At 37.6% G+C, this 17,574-nt stretch overlaps 1 protein-coding gene across 1 annotated transcript in view; it reads right to left on the minus strand.

The window, feature by feature from the left end:
* Positions 1-17,574, minus strand: part of GRIN2A (glutamate ionotropic receptor NMDA type subunit 2A) — a 185,914-nt gene that overhangs the window by 42,239 nt on the left and 126,101 nt on the right. Inside the window, exons 5-8 of the mRNA XM_067305993.1 lie at positions 5,847-6,052; positions 3,804-3,972; positions 3,527-3,680; positions 492-617 (exon numbers count right to left, since the gene is read on the minus strand). Coding sequence (XP_067162094.1) covers positions 492-617; positions 3,527-3,680; positions 3,804-3,972; positions 5,847-6,052 — 655 coding nt within the window. The remainder of the gene's footprint in view (positions 1-491; positions 618-3,526; positions 3,681-3,803; positions 3,973-5,846; positions 6,053-17,574) is intronic.

Consider the following 17,574-nt stretch of genomic DNA (forward strand, 5'->3'; position numbering starts at 1 on the left):
GATGCCCTTCTGCCACTGCCCCCATTTCAAGGCTGAATTCATCACAAGAGAACCATATGTTTTTATAGGGACTATATAAAACTATATACAGCTTAACAGCTGTTTTTCACAGATTACTACTAAACCACACCAGTTTAGATCATCATCTTTCAGCTACCTGTGCAGTCACAAGAGTCAGGAGTCTGCAGAACTTATTCCAGTGCTTTTTCAAGCTGACACTCTCCAGCTGATAGGAGTATACTAACCAAACACTGCTTGAACATGACTCTCTGTAATACCACCCTTCTATCTCTTCATCGCAATGAATTAGAATACAAACATGAGTACATAAGCTCTCAAGAAAACACATTTTAAATTAAGTGCAACACAGTTTCATAGCTGCTCGTACTGTTTTATTCCTATGTCATGTTTAGTTTAAAAGATGGAGGGTAAAGCATGGAAAATACATGATTTTTTTATAGCTTTAGGGCTGTGTAAAATGCAAAGCTTACCTCTCCCTTGTGCTAAATTCCTGTTATATCCTACAGGACTAAAGTACTCAAATATAAAGACAGCCATGGCAGATACAATGAGAAGCATCACAAACATCATCACCCACACAGAAGCACTAAAGGGCTCTGCAGCAAAACAGACAAGAGAAACAGAAACACAGTTCATTAAACCAGTCTCAGCACAACCAGAATTCTAATGCCTTAGGCCAGGCAAGCCCAGCGGCTTTCTGTAAATTAGCTTTTAACAACCAAAATGCTAGAAAACAGCCAAGTATCAATATTATAAAGAAATCAGTTTTCCTGAAATACTAAAAGAAAGCAGGAAAACCTACAACCAGCTGCTGTTACTATACACAAACTTAGTACAGTTAAAATCTTAAATGTGAGTTGTGATTCAAAAACAACGGCTGCACACTTTTCTACTTTATTTGAGAAAGCTTTAACTGACACTGAGTGGCAAATATTGATTTGACCCACTGTTTATTCAGTTCACAAGTACATAAAGTATCCTGTTTCTATACATCCTGCGGTATGCGCATTTATCAACATAATGGTCCAGCTGTTATGACTGTGTTTCAGCAAAGCAAGAGCAATTAGGCATATGTTTAAGACTTTTAGTAAATCAGCAAAGTACATCTCTCTCTAGGTTTTTATCCAGCAGAAAGTGGTAGGAAAAAAGTCAAAAGCTTGCATTCACAGCAAATTTTATATTTCAGAAATTTTTTCTCTGTGTTCTTTTCCATCTACCTCCAGTGAAGGTGGTCATTTCTACAAATTACAAACACATCCTTTTGCAAGTCTCACTCTCAGCTGTGAGCAAATTTCTGAAATCAAGGCCCCCCAGTAAGAGGTTTTTATGGAAAACTGAATGTCAGTTTGAAAGACAGAAAAAACACGATTAAGTAAAAGTGGTAAGTTGGAAGAGAAAACTAGAAAGCCGTTTCTAATACCAGAACAAGCAGTAATTATTGAAAGGATTGGCTATGGTAATAGTATGTGATAATAGAAATAGGGAACAAGTTCTTAAGTGTCATCTTTGTTCAATCACAAATTCTCATTTCAGGAAACACTGTTGTAGCTGTTATGGCATAAAGGATGTGGAAAAAAGTGTTTGTATGGCAAGGCAACATCCCTCCCTTTGTTAGGCTAGCTTATTTGGGGGAATTTTATATCCTAACTCTGATAGATACTGGAAGTGCTCTAAAGTGTGAGAAAAATATTTTATCATGCTATTTCAAGTTAAAAAAGAAACAAGAAGCACTGGGAGTGACATGACATGAGCTCATTCCTATGCTTTGTTTTTGAAAGGCCAAGAGGTTCCTCCATTTTAACTTCTTCATTTTTTGGATTGAGATTAAGACTGGAAACCACTAAAAATTCTTCCATCATTGCAGGAAATGATTATGAGTGAGAGTTGAGATAAAATGAGAAAAATGTAACCCAATCTGAACTTTGCCAGAGTTAACATGAATGCATCACCCAGAAGTAGGATGTAGCATAACAATTTGGGCCCAAGTGTATAAATCTCATGAGAGCAGTTGCCTTTGCTAGAATTTCTCCAGAAATTTGGAACCAGGAAGAGCCAAGTTCCAAACAGTACCACTTGTGATTTTGGATGTCTAAAGAGACAAAGCAGGGAATTTTTAAGCCAAACTGTTTTATTTCTGTTTTTAAGAGAAGGTTAAGGAGAGATTTCTTATTTTTAAGAGAGGCTATAGAGATATTTCAATTAATACAAATATTTGCTTGGAAGGGTATGGTAAGCAAGCAAGCAAGCAATAGAAAATTCTTAAAAAGTAGGGATAGAGCAGTTCAGAAGCAGACAGAGGTAAAGAACATTTTCCAGCTAAATACAGCTCAATACAAACATGCAGTACAAAGTACTCAGTACAAAGTTAACTCACATATTACCTGGAATCATAGTAAATTGAAAAATAGAAAGAAATAGAATAGAGAAAGAATAGAAAATGAAAATTAAAGGGATTTGAATATGTTACTAAATGAAGAACAAAAACCCTAGAAATAAGAGAAAAGATTTTACCAAAAAAAAAAAATTTGATGAACCAGTTGGAATGGGAAAACATAGTGATGATATGAATGCATTTCCAGGAAGATGAGACACAGCACTATCATAGAAATTTTTACAGCATTCTCATAGAAAAAAGAAACACTCCAAAAAGTCTTTTAGCAAAAGCATCAGTGTAGAAATGCCAATAGTAATCTGTCAAACTCCAAATAAGGCAAAGGGAAAAATAAGACAATGCAAAAAAGCTGAGCTATAAGCAACAGTTTAAGCAGAACATTCTTTAATAATTTAAGCAGTCCGGTAAGGAGGTGGAGAATTAAAAGAAGCAAAAGCAAAATAAAAAGCTATTTAGAATAGAAAGTACTAAAATTGAACAAGTACAGGAACAACTGAATAATTAAGGTGATTTTCCTGTCATAGCATAGATCAATACATGGGTTCAGCATTGTCGTTTGATTTGCAAAGAAAATTTCCCCCAGACAAACACCAGGTTTTATAAGAATTTTCAGTACAGAGTTATAATACGACAGAAAAATACTAGTATATGAGTTGTTAGTGTACATTTCAAATGACTGGCAATGGAGAATACTGATCACTGAACAAGAGGTCTTACTCCACAAACTTTGAGTTTTATCCCCCTCAAAAAACTTATAAAATTAATATAGATGCATAGTTTTCCTATTCTGCCCATGCTTCCAAAGACAAAAACTGACCTTACCACCTATGAACTCTCTTGCTCTCAAACACATAGAAATTTGGATTTGGGTTTGTTTCATTTTGTTTGTTTGTTTGTTTCTAAATAAAGCTGAATGAAATATCTACAGAATCTTTAAAAATGTATTTGTGGATCTGGTATATATGAATTTTGGTAAGATATGAAAATGTTTTAACACAGAAAAATTATCATTTATAGGAGACACCCAATACAGTATCTCAGTTAACGAGCAGTGAAACCTACCCAACTCTATAGAATGCAATTAAATAATCTGAAAGGGTTGGACAGTCATACCTAGAAAAGCAGATGGTGAAACTGTGCCATTGCTCCGTGACACCATGACACTAATCCCTGTCTCAACAAACGGCACTGAAAAGTCGACCACTTCGGAGCGCTCTTCATTAATAGTGAGAGACCCCACAGCCATGACTGCACGATGATATACCACCTAATCCACAAAAAAAAGACACCACCAGTATTACTCAGTAGGGAATACCACATCTCCAAATGAATGAAAAACAAACATTGCTAAGTTTTTACTTAAGAGCCTTTTTTACCTAACAGAACTTACTTCACCAATCATTCCATTCCACACATTATTGACCTTTTTGCCATGTTTCCCATTAGTCACCAAATACAGGTCGTATGTGAACTTGACAGTTTTAGACAATTTCTTCAAGATATCAATGCAGAATCCTTTGCAGCACTTCTTTACATTAGTTCCTTCATTAGTTGAGTTGCTGCCAACAGACAAGAAACACAAACATATCAGCCGTGAAAAATGGAATAACAACAGCAATTTTCAGCATATTGTACACAACTTTCTGTAATTAGTTTTCCAAGATGAAGACAGTTACTTGCATATGAAGTCTAGTTTTTTTGTGTTTTTTTTTTTAAGAGATGGCATTCTCTATACTATTCCATACTTGTGAGGGACCACGTTTTTCTGAATCAATGTAGAAATAATCCCCAGGATGCTTTATATGGTGTTTGTAGTTCTCACTAATTATATTCTGATTTTTTTTTTTAATGACTCAGTAATACAATTGAGTCCTAAAATATTTCTCATCTAAACAATTGCTGCATAAAATGAAGCATAAGGCTCCTTTCTATTATTAAAATAATAATGTGGATTTACATAAAGCTTTTCAGACAGTTTTCAGGGCAAAATAATGTTAAGTGTCTTTAGCTCACTTTTACAGATAATGTGACAGAGATAAAATATTGCAGTGGCTTGACCAGAGATGAACAGAAGACATGGTAGACCTTGTAAGACATGCTTTCTGTCATAGCATCTGGCCTACGGAAACACTTCATTAACATGCCATAAAAACATACAGTCTCCACTTACTGATCCAAATATCTGTTTCAAACTCAGATTTTATGCTTAAATTTAACATTTATTACTTTCACTCTTAAGACATAAGATTACATGTCATTTAGTAATTACAGAACTTTCCAACACGTAAGCTGTGAAAGGCACAGCAGGCTGCAGTACTGGAAACAGATGTTGCACCTTTTCTTGCAGTTTGAAAAGGTGACTTTCAGCCCAAGTACTGCACTCCTTTTGAGTACGCAGACCACTCTGCAACCACAGAAAAGCACCGAAAAGAGAAACCAAAGTCCCAAACTGTAACCAGTCATGTGGATCCAGGATGAGGACTTTCCTTTTACTTTTTTCTTAAATGCCCATTTTATGACCTCTAGAAATTTTCCATATAAGTGTCTTGAGAGGCCAAAGCAATATTTTAAGGGCTTTGAAGGAATTCAAAATTGAAATAAAAAAATAGTTTAGAACTTGATCAAAAAGTCCAGCTATGTCAATCAAAATGTTTCTCTGGACTTCAGCAAGTACATGTAATACCATTCAGCAGTCTCTGGAAATCTTTGCTTACGTGGATTAAATCCCCTAACACCTGCTCAATTAAAGAAATGCAATTATTATATCCATTTCAGAAATATGTAGACATATTTCTGCACAGAATGGGTGCAACAATATTGATAAATGCACATTGAGAAATTTTCCACTGATTTCTAATGATTACTCCAAAACTATAGAGCAATTACCAGTGAACTTTTCTCTAGCCAGTATGTCACAGTGGTATTTTGGGCTGGTGTGGTTTATCCTGTACCAAACTTAAGCATAAATATATTTTTCAATAGGAGGCATTCTCAAACTGTTAAACACGAATTACAACAGGCACATTTCTACATACCTGGAAACAATTCAAAGAGGACTCATTAAAACAGAACCTGATTTTAGAATATACAGTCTTCTTTCATCTGACTGGAAAAGGCTAACTCTAGTTGATTTTGAATTTACTATAAACTTACTATCTTGTTATTAATTCACCGTGATTTACATGTATTTAACCAGAAATGGAATCGATTCCCCTTTCAACTTATTAAAAGGAAAAAACTGTGCAAAGAAAGGCATACTGTGTGGGAACGGGAGAAAGGAAGAGCAAGAAAGATACTGAAGGAAAAGTGAAAAAAGCAAGATGCAGAAAAAATTCATACAGTGAAAGAAATAGGAATTAATGAGAAAATAGGGAAATAAAGGGAATTTTTTTTTGCACTCAAAAAAAAGGAGGAATATTGTGTATTTACTTACTTAATTTTGACAAATTTACGACATGGCACAGTGTTTTTTTGGCAAGTTTCCATCAAAGGATCCACATCCTCAACAATGACAAAGGGAGCCTCCTCCAGGGTGACAATGCTCAAATGGTTATCGTCTGGGTCACTGTCTGCAAAAGAGCTATACCTTGGCCAGACAGAGTACTTCAGACTCAGTGAGTTGTTCTCCCATTTTCCCACCTGAAATGCGAAGACATACATGCTGCTGATACCTTCTTGTTTGTTTTCGACCAATGAGATCTAACATTAAATTTGCTGAGATACAGTTATGGGAAATTGTATTACAAAGACAGTTGTCTTAGATTTTCATTATCAAAACTTCCTTAGAACTCTTTAGTAATTGCATTAAGTGAGAAAATGCATTGCAGTAAAGACAAATAAGACTGCTATTTTAAGAGGTAACAACTTTATAAAGACTGGATGACATCAGTTATCGCTCTCTAACACATGGCTACAAATGCACGAAAATTTGACATGTATCATTTGCACTGGAACCAGAACAGCAAGCAGATACTCCATCTGCAATGGGGATGAGTTTGCAGTAGTCAGCAAACAAGCCTCAGTGGGGGAGAGAGGGATAAACCCCTCAAAAACCCCTCAGACTGATGACCAAGCTATCAGAACATTATTTTTGTATCTTGTCAAAAGACAAATCTCTTCCATTTATTACAGCTGTCTTTAGAGATGTTAGTATTTTACCTAGTACTGGGGTTCCATTACACCTGGCCCAGACCAAATTACATTTTTAGTAAACACAAATTCCAATTGTGCACGATTTAGTTCAATAATGTATTTTATTCTGTCTTAGTTAATGCCAAATAATCTTAAAGGTACAACAAGTAATCAAGTAAATCTCAACCCTTAAAGTAAATATGTACTTTTATCACTTAGAGGGAATGCAAGAAAGCATACTCCATTTTAATTTAAACTTTTCTATGTATTTACTATTATAAATTTTCCTTCTAAACTAGCCCACATTTTTTTCAGCTGCCAGAACACCAGCAAGTAGCAAATGATTCATAAATTATTTAAATATCTTGAAAACCTTAGCATTTTCTTTTTCATATTGTGCTTAACTACTTTGCATCTATAAATCTAATTGCATGTTTTATCTGACTAGTGATGACAGACAACATAAATGAGCTAACAATCAACAAAATTTATAGCACAAGGCCTTTTAATAATCCTTCAGTTACTTAAGCTAAACAAATTATAACATAATCATGAGATTGACAAAATATTTGTTTTGCAAGGAAAACAGGCTGAAATTAACAGTACAGTATTCCACAGTCAGGTTCAGAAAAGCATAAGAAACTGTCACCCCCTTCTGTTTTCTAAAGACTTAAAAATGAATCACAAAAGCACTTGAGGAATATGATTTATATACATTCCTATTGAGGGAAACACATAAGCACATACCCTTTGCAGTTTGCTTTCCATCCTGTTTATAAGGCATGATGTTTTACTAAGCTTTAAGATAAGATACAAAAATGCCAAATCTCTGTACTTTGAATTTCCTAACTTAAATGTATCTCAAGGGAATTAGGAATTCAAATCTAAATGAGTGGGAGCTGGGCACAGGATTTCTGAATACCACTTAGACAGTTCGAGTACGAAATTGAACCAAACTCAACAGATGAAGCTTTTGCAAGAAAACCAATTTCATGCACATGGAAACAAACCTATTTAACTCTGTATGAGACAGCTGCATCATAAAAATGGGTTGATTGTCAAGTTATAGTATATACTCTCATTCGCAGCAGAGTCTGTGCCTGCGTACGCTCGCTTACAGAGTGCTCTTTATGCCTGCACCCTAAGCGTTCCTTGAAGTTGGCCCACAGGAACGGGGAAAATTCCAGCCAGAGTAGTACTTCAGCCTAACAAAGTGCAAACGTGCCAAGTGAAACATCAATTTCAACAGTGGGGAAAAAAGTGGAACCACGTGCCATACCACCTGCCTATCCCAACCAGCAAAAATAAAAGAAATGTGACAGGGATTCAGTTGCGTTTGTGTGCTCGGGAGCATGGCCGTGGCAGCACCTGCCTTTCCAAATCACTAGATACCGGATGATGGGAGGAGGCAGGCAGCTCTGCATAATTCAGAAGTGTTTCTCCCTGCAAACCACCCCCTTGCGGTTGCATCAGTTCATATGGAACAACAGGAACATGAGCGGCTCGCAAGAATATGAGCTCACCTGATCCTGTCAAAAATACAACTGTTTTGTTGTTTTTAAACAAAGAATCATGATCCTCTTTCAATGTTTATAATTGGATTAACTGCCATTTTACTGTTCTGAGGAGGACATAAATGGTGATATTTTTAAACAGCTGAATTTGGGAAAATGTTAATTTCCTTTAACAGTTGCATCTCTATGGAAAAATGTTTTGTGGTGAGCAAGTCTCAAAAGTTAGGTCCAAAATTTGTATCTGTGGCATTCAATGGATTTATCTCAACATTCACTCGTTGTTACCTTATTTAAAAAATAATTAAAAACTAAGACCTTGCCTTCCTATTTTGCTGTCCAAATAGGTCTACTGCTGCAGTCCCAGGGTGTCAGACTGACTTCGTCTGGGCTTTAGGCGGTGCACAAAGCACACGCCCGTTGCTGATTGTCCCCTCTATCACCAATACTGTGAGTAATCCACAGTGTCAGGAAGCACAATGAAAGAAAAGTACAAGAGGAAGATTTCAACGTCATGAAGGGTGGTAGAAAAAAAATGGCAGAACAGTTTGGAGGGAACCTTGCTGGTGGGCTAAGAACGGCAAATGAGGAAGGATATTAATTAGAAAATGCCTGCAGGTCATTCTTCTTGTTTGGGAAATGTTTGTGCTAGATTTTATCTATTCTAATTAAGAAATGGTTAGCACAGATGTTGTATTTACTCTGTTGCAAAGGCTGGACTCATAAGTGAAGAGTTTCCATCTTTACTTGCTATTTTGATTTCTAAATAGCTGTACTGTTGAAGAAGAGATGTTGCACTTCCTTCTATCTTTCAGCAATAGTTTTGAATGGTGACATCACTTTTTTCATATTCATTTATGGAGGATAAGACTTTAGACCATTTAAGATAAGACCATTTAATGGAGGATAAGACTTTAGTTTTATGCAAATATGGAAGGGAGAGCCTTGTTCCCTCCTTTCAGGATGCTGAACTGCACCATCTCACGGTCAGTGCAGCCAAGGCTGTCCCTGACCTTCACAACCCCAACCAGGTCTTCCTTGTTTGTAAGTATAAGGTCCAGCAGAGCCATCTCCCCTCATCAGCTTCTTAATCACCTGTTTCAGGAAGCTGTCATCAATACAGTCCAGAAACCTCCTGGATTGCTTGTGCCCTGCTGCGTTGTCCCTCCAACCAGCTATCAGGGTGGTTAACGTTCCCCACAAGGACCAGAGCCTGTGAACACGAGGCTTCTTCCTGTTATCTGAAGAAGACCTCATCAACTACTTCTTCTTGATCTGACAGTCGGTGGCAGACACCCATCATGACATCACCGACATTGGTCTGCCCCCTAATCCTCACCCATAAACTCTCAGCTGGCTCATCACCCGTCCCCAGGCAGAGCTGCAGGCACTCCCACTGCTCTCTCCCATACAGGGCAATTTCCTCTCTCATGATAGAGTCGACGGTGCTTTCCATTAGCAGAGTTGACAAAAGTATCACTTGAAGCTAACATTTTGTCCTTCTGCATGAACATTCACTAATATTAAATATAATTAATAAAACTGAAACCATGACACATTAAAACAAAGTATCTAAGTTCCTTTGGGGTTTTAATAAAACTCAGGCTCTTAATTCATTTAAAGGAATTAATTTCACCTTAACTTCCAATTTTATCCACTACTTCTGAAAAAGCAGCATGCACTTTCAACCAAAAATAATCATGATCATTTTCATATTTACCATAAGGCTCTGAGCATAGACTGAATTTTATTCACTGTGAAGCAGTCATTCAACAGCTTGGTTACATTCTCTTAAGTGAGATAAGAAAAGGATATTTTCAGACTCTGATGTCAATTTTTTAAAAAAGCAGAAAAGATTACTGGTTATTTGAAGAAGAATCTTCTCAGAAAGATTTTTGTATGGGCAACCAATACACTTGTTTAGATTAAAAAATATATTTTGCAATGGTTTGGAGATAACTATCCTGAAGAGGGAAAAATGTACTTACAGACAAGATGGGATCATAGTCAATGACTGCAGTTGAGTCACTTAAAATTCCTATTACCTGCTGAAGCTTAGCACATTATAAAAAAAAACACACGGGACTGACAATCTTGCCAGATCGTTAGCAATACCATCAACTCCTCATTGCTCTTAGAATGATTCATACTGAAAGAACTAAAGTAACTAAACCTCCCCTGCAAGCTGGATAGCTAACTGAAACTCCATTTTCCAGGAACATAAATTAGGGCATATGCTGGCTATTGTAGAGACTAGTAAAAGCTGGCATGCCAAAAAAACCTGCACACTGCTTAGGAAAAAATCCCAAGTTATAACAACATTCATAGTCATTTTATCACAGAGTTTGTTTATGAATATAATATAGAAGATGATTGCTTACAAAGCGTAAAAACTTGTGATTACACTGCAAACTCAAATGTTAAGTTCTCATTCAACACTGGTTGTTAAAGTGACTTACCTATGATAACAAAGCAAAATATCTGAGGAGTTAAAAATAAAATGCAAATCCTGGCTTCTCCTATAAAGGCCACTATAAATACTATAGAATATGAATAAGTTCATATACAGAACATGAAAAGCAGAATATGAAAAGTTCAGTTGCTGTTCTCGGTAGAAGACAGCAGTGATATTTGAATAAACCATTTTACAGTGAAATAGCTTACCAACGTGGACAGTTTCAAAACGCAGTTGTCTCTGGTGTTTTGCAGCACTCACTGTGAGTATACGTGCATGCCTGACTTTCTACAGCAAATTTTCAGAGCGTGCTACTTAGTGATCATGATAACTACGGACAAAATGAGCTGAAAAAGGGCATCCTCCGAGCAAGTCCAAACATCTAGATTTGAGATAGAATGGGTTTGTCTTTAAACTACCATGATTACTACTATTGGTATCACAGATATAGCCTTTATGCAATGTTTTATAATGTTAATGACAAACAATTTGAATGCTAGAACACATTTGATATGTATGCTTTTGGTGAAAAACTCTAAGTGAGAGGAATAATTCTCAACTAATTAATGAATGAAATTTTAAGTTTTTGAAATTTAGATGTGCAAGTATACTACCGGGGGGGGGGGGGGGGGGATAAGAAGAAAAGCTAGTCATAGTCTGAAATCCTGCGGAGGACCCTGGAGAAAAATATCAAATAAAAAAACAGCTTTTGCCTGTTTAAACATTGTTTAGCTACAAATACTTGAGCACAACACAAAACTGAAACACTAAGCAGACTGTTCACCAAGTATACAAAATTCAAATTTGCAATTTAAACTACCAGCCTCAAGTATGGAAAATAGGCTACTTTTGCATTTGGTCTAGGTTCTTTGCATATAACTGCAAAAAATGCCTTTAAAGCCTAAATTACTCTTTAAAATGTCACAGGTTATCTTTCTGCAATGCAAAGTTATATTTGTGTGGTATGCACCACAGGAATTTAAATTGAAAGAAAAATATGCACCCAGAATTGTCTCACAACAACTAAGATTTAATGACTTTTTATAGCAAGCGGTATAAAAAAAGTCATGAAATCCGAAGTCGCTGGTCTGATGCAGGCTATGCTAAACTGTTAATAATAGAAAGACAACACTATCAAACAGAAGCCAAAGATACTGCTGTTATGCATCAATGAGCTGCAACTTGGTCCTCCTAGATTTCCTCTAAGGATGTTAAAGGTATAATATTGTGATTCATTGTGGTTTAATTTTGAAAAATTCAGATATCTGATGGATTTGAATCATACTGCAAAACCGAAGGAGCCTACATACCTAAAAAGAGCAAAGGAGAGAACTGTGAACAATATAAACAATATAAAACAATATAAAAGCTTAATATCTACACTGTTTCTTGTTAGCTACCACATAATAATACTAAAGTTGAAGAAAAACTGAAGGACTTATTAGAGATTTTATATTTTAAAAGCAAATGTCAGGAGAATACTCATTCCAAAATCAAGAGAAAGAAACAAGTGGAATGTAGGGATCACTTGCCCAAGTCTGTTTAAACATTTGTTCAAATAACTATTATGTAAAGGAATAATTTAATTTTGATGAAGATGTCATACCTATAGTTGTAGAATTGCTATCTAGAAATACATTCTAACTTATTACAATAGCGTAGAGATAAATTTGAGGAGAAAGAGTTTCAACATTTTCAACTGTTTGGGTTGCAGATTGATGGGAATTTGAAATTAACTTTTTTTCTCTGAAACAGAACACAAACATTTTTAATATCTCAAAACTTTTTGGGTGGTCAGAAAAATGAATTCCTCGAGTGCCACTGGAAGCAAGACTCCTGCCCTGCAGCACAGGCCTGAAAGCACAGCACCATGCTGGTGCGCAGCCAGACACACTCTGTTCTGCTTCATGGAGAATCTGATGTATCTGAGCTCATGTGGCAGGCCCAGACATCTTGAATATAAAATAAAGCCAATATATGATGTAACATTTATCCTTGGTGTGGCCTCTCCCCAGTGACAGCAAATTTAGCTGTAGACAAATCAGGGCAGTTTTCTCAATATCTCTTGCCTCTGTTTCAGCACATAACATATTCCTTTCCTCTTCCCTAGGAAGCTAAGAATATTTAAGATCATTCCCCACCTAAGTGTAACGCAGTTATTCACACCTGCACCCATGTGCTGGTAAGAAATCTCATGTGCTCAGGAATCATTTCCTTAGCACCTCTAGGCACAGGTAGTACACAGGAAAAATCTACCTATTTTTCTGAAGTATGCTCTTTTAACATCTCTTTTTCATTGAAGTAACATGACTTTTTTTAGAATGACACCCATTTACTTGAACATTAAATACAGTAGAGAAGGAACATTTGGACTTCTGGATTATGCAAGCTGAAAGATGGAATTACTGAGTAGTTCAAAGACAGGTCTGAAAATTAGATTTATGCTCCAACCTTAAACCCAATTAACTACATTTAGTTACAGTGTGCGGCAAATAGAGCTACAGAGAATAGAATAGCATGCTTAGAGTGCAAAGAGCATAAAAGCGGGTCTAGAAAGAGAGCTTTCTTTCTGCTTAAACTTCCTAAGAATTCAATTAACATTACTAGAGAAATTAAAAGGGAAAACGAGCTTATTCTCAGCAGACACTACAGTATATCTGTGTTGCTAGATTAAAAAGGGGCGGGGGGAAGAACGCAAAACTACCTTAAGGTGGAGTTGAAAGTAATAAACACATTAGTGTGTGTTTGTAAAGCAAACACATTTCAAACAGAAAATTCAAGCTAAGAATAATGTTCAAAAAAATACAGACATGCTCTGGTATGGAACTGTCAAAAAACAGATCCAAATAACCTTTATTCTACCGTGTTGAAATGCCACAAAATATCCAGAGGTTTTTGATTCCTGATTAGATTGATAATGATGTGGCTTCAGTCTCAGAGAAATAAGGAAGATGGTATTCATTTGAAAAAAGGGCAATGGAATTGTCTTCAGGAAAGGTCCTGCCCCAAACTATACGAATCTTTTGTTTATGGCCAAAAGACTGGGACTCAAACTGGGACTCACACACAAAGGGTTTGATTCACTATTGTAAGTGCAAAACAGCTTCAGGCATGGAGTTGCAACCACTGCTTTCGTTATACAAATACGTGTATGTATGCAATCGTGTACTTTTTGAACATTCCCTTGACTATTTCTTCCATCTTCATTTGCACTCTGGAATTTTCCCTTTGGTTTAATCTCTGCAGGATACAGGAACACAGAGTAGCTGAGAGCATGGAAGAGCTCCTTTGATGTCAGCCTGAATTAGCAGCTATGAGATCCTCCTCTCGTTCACACTGGACTAAATGCCCTGCAAACAGACCGTATTACATGGAGTGATCCCCCTCATCTCTGCATGTTCATCTTCTGAAGATTGCAGCTGAGGAGGGTGATAATGAACCATTTGTGGCGTTGCTGTATAACAGTTAGACAAACATGGCTAGTCTAAGCAAGAAAGAAAAAAGAAAACTAGCAAAGTTATTCATTATGGTACCTCACAGAGTCCCCTCCCCAGCTGCGGTAGCTGGTACAATCTCTAAATAAGACAGCAATGGTTGACACAACCCTAGCGACCCATGGGCACAGAGACCAACGTGTCAGAGAAACAGAGCAAACAGAGGCGAGCAGGACCTTCCCTGCGTGCCAGCGCGGGCACGTGAAGGAAGTCTGTCACACCGGCACACCTCGCAGACAGCAAACGAATCCACCCTGTCATATCACCCTCTTCCCAGCAGATGGGAACGGTGCACAAGACACAGTCATCATCCTTGTGCAAGCAAAACGTTACATGATGAAATGGACACTATATGCGCCCCCAGCACTGTCCAAGTCACTAAACCTTGCTAAGGTTCTTGCTGTGCTAGATATATGCATCTACTGCAAACATATTTTTGAACTGCCTCACTTTTGTGAAGAAAATAATGCTGAGCAATTGCATAATCTAACCTGTCTTGCTTTGTAGAAAAGCTGTTATCTTTATTCCATCACACTTTTCCACTTCCAAGGAATTAAGGGGTGGTTTTAAGTCAATAACTGGAGAGCATAAACTAACTTTGTTAGGTTAGCAGTAACAAGCAACTGCAGGGTGAGGCACGAGCAAAACCCTTTCCTCCAGAAACAGCATCTGTTGTACACCTTCTGCTGCAAACCTTTGTGTCGCTTCATATTTTTGAATGTCCATATTTCACAACGACATTCTAAGTCTAAAAGAAAAAATACTGTATAAGCACTTTCATGTCTTACTAATAGGGAATTGTAATAGGGAATTGTCAAACCTAGGTGGTTTGAAGACATCCATTTTAAGACTCTGAAGTATTCAAAATTTGCTGCAAAATCTCATATGGGGTATGCAAATGTACTGCTCTTTCCTCATGGGCGCTCCTTATGCTGATAGCAAAGCACCAATACTGTGATCGCCAGGGCTCAAAGGAAAACAAAATGCCCAGAGAGTTTATAGAAAAACAGGGAGACAAAAAAGCTACCAGCTCCTGTAGCCTCATCGTTTAGTACAGAATTAATAATGAGCACTCACCAAATCCTCAGTGGTTGGTATAGTCTTGGCTTTAGGAAACGTCCCAACTATTTTTATGTAGCACAAGAACTCAGACTCATGCCAGAGAAACCATTTTAGAAGTTGATTATGTCATTAAAGAGGAAAGGAGCTAAACATACTGGCAGCCCCCTACCTCTCCCACCCGGCGCTGGAAGCCTTTTTGTCCTTCTCTGCACTCAGTTAAGATCTGGCTCTCCGGAGGTCTCCAGACGGCCACCTTCGCTTCGGGAGAGGAACAGCTGCACTGAAAGTCCTCCTACTCCTTTTCTCTCCTCTCCAGCACTAGCTGCAAAGCACAGGAGCAAAGCACACTTCACTGCTCCTTTGCATGACAGCTATGATTCCTTCTCAGCAACAGAGAGAACCACCATCCCTTTTTAGGATTACAGCATTTAAGAAATGCTGCAGAATAATTGCTGCAATTCGGACTGCATTCAGCACAGTAAAGGTCAAAGGAAGCGCCTTTAAGCCAAACAAAAGCTCACTGGTACAGAAACAACATACTCAACAATAAGTGTCAGGATAGGCATATTTACAGTAAGACTAATAGACTAAGCAACAAGGATGGAACAAAGAAAATAACAAAATAGCAAATGTTAAAGAGGTATTGCTGTATCTGCTATGCAAGATGCAAAGTTCTGCTTAAAAACCTTTCCGTATCATACTAGGCCACAGAACTACAGTATGTCCCAGGCACAATATATAGCAGTAAATGGATCACACAATTTCAGCTGTCCTAGTTAAAGTATATACATTTCTTCACAACCTGTAGTGAATGTCTATCATGAGGCATCATGATTTTTCAGCTGTCACGACACCAGCTCTGGATGCAACTGAGTTTTCCTGGGAAATCGCCCTGAAGTATCTCAGTGATGTTTTATCATCATAATACTCTGACACAAAGCACTGTAAGAAATCTGACCTAGCGTTATGCTTTCCAGTTCTTGTCCGGTGAAGTTTCACCTATAACGTTGTATCCGAGAGTTGTCTTCTCTCAGCTACGTGGAACTGGATGTTATGAGGCAGACGGAGCTCTCCGTGAAGAAGGCGGTTCATTTACCCCAGGCAGGGATCACACACCCCCTGCCCACTCATTGCTGCTGCGGTACAAGTGCGTACCACCTGACACAGAGCTCGCAAACCTGGCATATGCAAGTTAATCAGAACAAAATCTAGTTCCACATTGCATGTTGCATTAATACAAAGTTAAAGATGACTGGTTATAATTATAATAAATCTGAATATAAGAAGTAATGATTCTTGCAACGACATTTAACTAGCAACTGCTAGCTATGTAATATCTGTTACTCTTGCTTCTTGTAAAATTTCATTGGCTACAAAAATATTGGACTTTCACATCTCACAAATTCTCCCAACACTTAGAAACACTTCTTTGCACAGGAGAGGGCAGGTGCTCACTTCCTTCCCTACATCAACAGGTTTTTCCATAATCCAAACGCAGCCAGTAACGTCACGCAGACTGTACCTTCCAGGAAGCACTCACACGCACCAATGTAAGGAAGAAATCTAAATTTAAACTACAACTTTAGCCATATTAGTGCAACAATTAGACTTTTCAAAAAAGAGAAGGAAATGCAGACAATAGTGGTAATTTTATCTATACCTATCTGGGAGCACTAGTGAAAATTGTTTCTATTCTGGTACTCATCTTTACAGGTGTAAAACACTCTTCTTTAATTGCAATACAGTGTTCCCAACCTTGTTGAACATATATGATATACACAGCTAATTAAAGTGCCTGTGTTGACCTAATTTAGCCACTGTTAATTATATTCCAGTGTGCAAATTTAATATTGGATGGAGATGTTTTATTTCCAATTAATCTTCCAAGCTTTAAAAAAAAAAGGGACTCTGAAGTTTGAAACTGAGTGAAGTTAGGGGGCTGGGCGAGAGTCACCCCACGCGGAGATGGACCCCGCGAGGCCGCTGCCGCCGGCACCGCTGCCCTGCGCTGCCGAGGTTTGCCGCAGAGCTCGCAGCGTTCCTTTAGCACTTCGGTGGTGTTTGGCCAACGCTGTTACTTCTGGCAAATTTATGGCGTTTCATTGAAACACGCACATTAAACTTGTCTTATTAAAAATCTCTTGCCTGAGAACAGCAGCCCCTTTGCCTGTCAAGATTAGCAGAAAGAATATGAATGTTGATGTCAGAAGTTTGAGCAGCTGCTTGTCAAAATATCTTGCTGGATGCCTGCTGAACATGCCCAAAAGTGATCTGCAGTCTCCAAACTATTATCAGCCAACCAGCTTTTTTCAGAATGGGACAAATCTCTCAGTCAACCCCATTTATGTGGGAAGTTTCCATTTCAAAGTTTTGATGTTGGGTCATTTGTACAGGAAAAAGGAACTTACTTTCCTAGGGTAAGATGTATGCTCTTCGACTATGGTTTAATGGATTTTCTATAACCTCAAGCCTTGAGACAAGTATGTCAATTTTGAGACCAAGGAAAAA

Source organism: Apteryx mantelli, chromosome 16, assembly GCF_036417845.1.
Source record: "Apteryx mantelli isolate bAptMan1 chromosome 16, bAptMan1.hap1, whole genome shotgun sequence".
NCBI classification, from domain to species: domain Eukaryota; kingdom Metazoa; phylum Chordata; class Aves; order Apterygiformes; family Apterygidae; genus Apteryx; species Apteryx mantelli.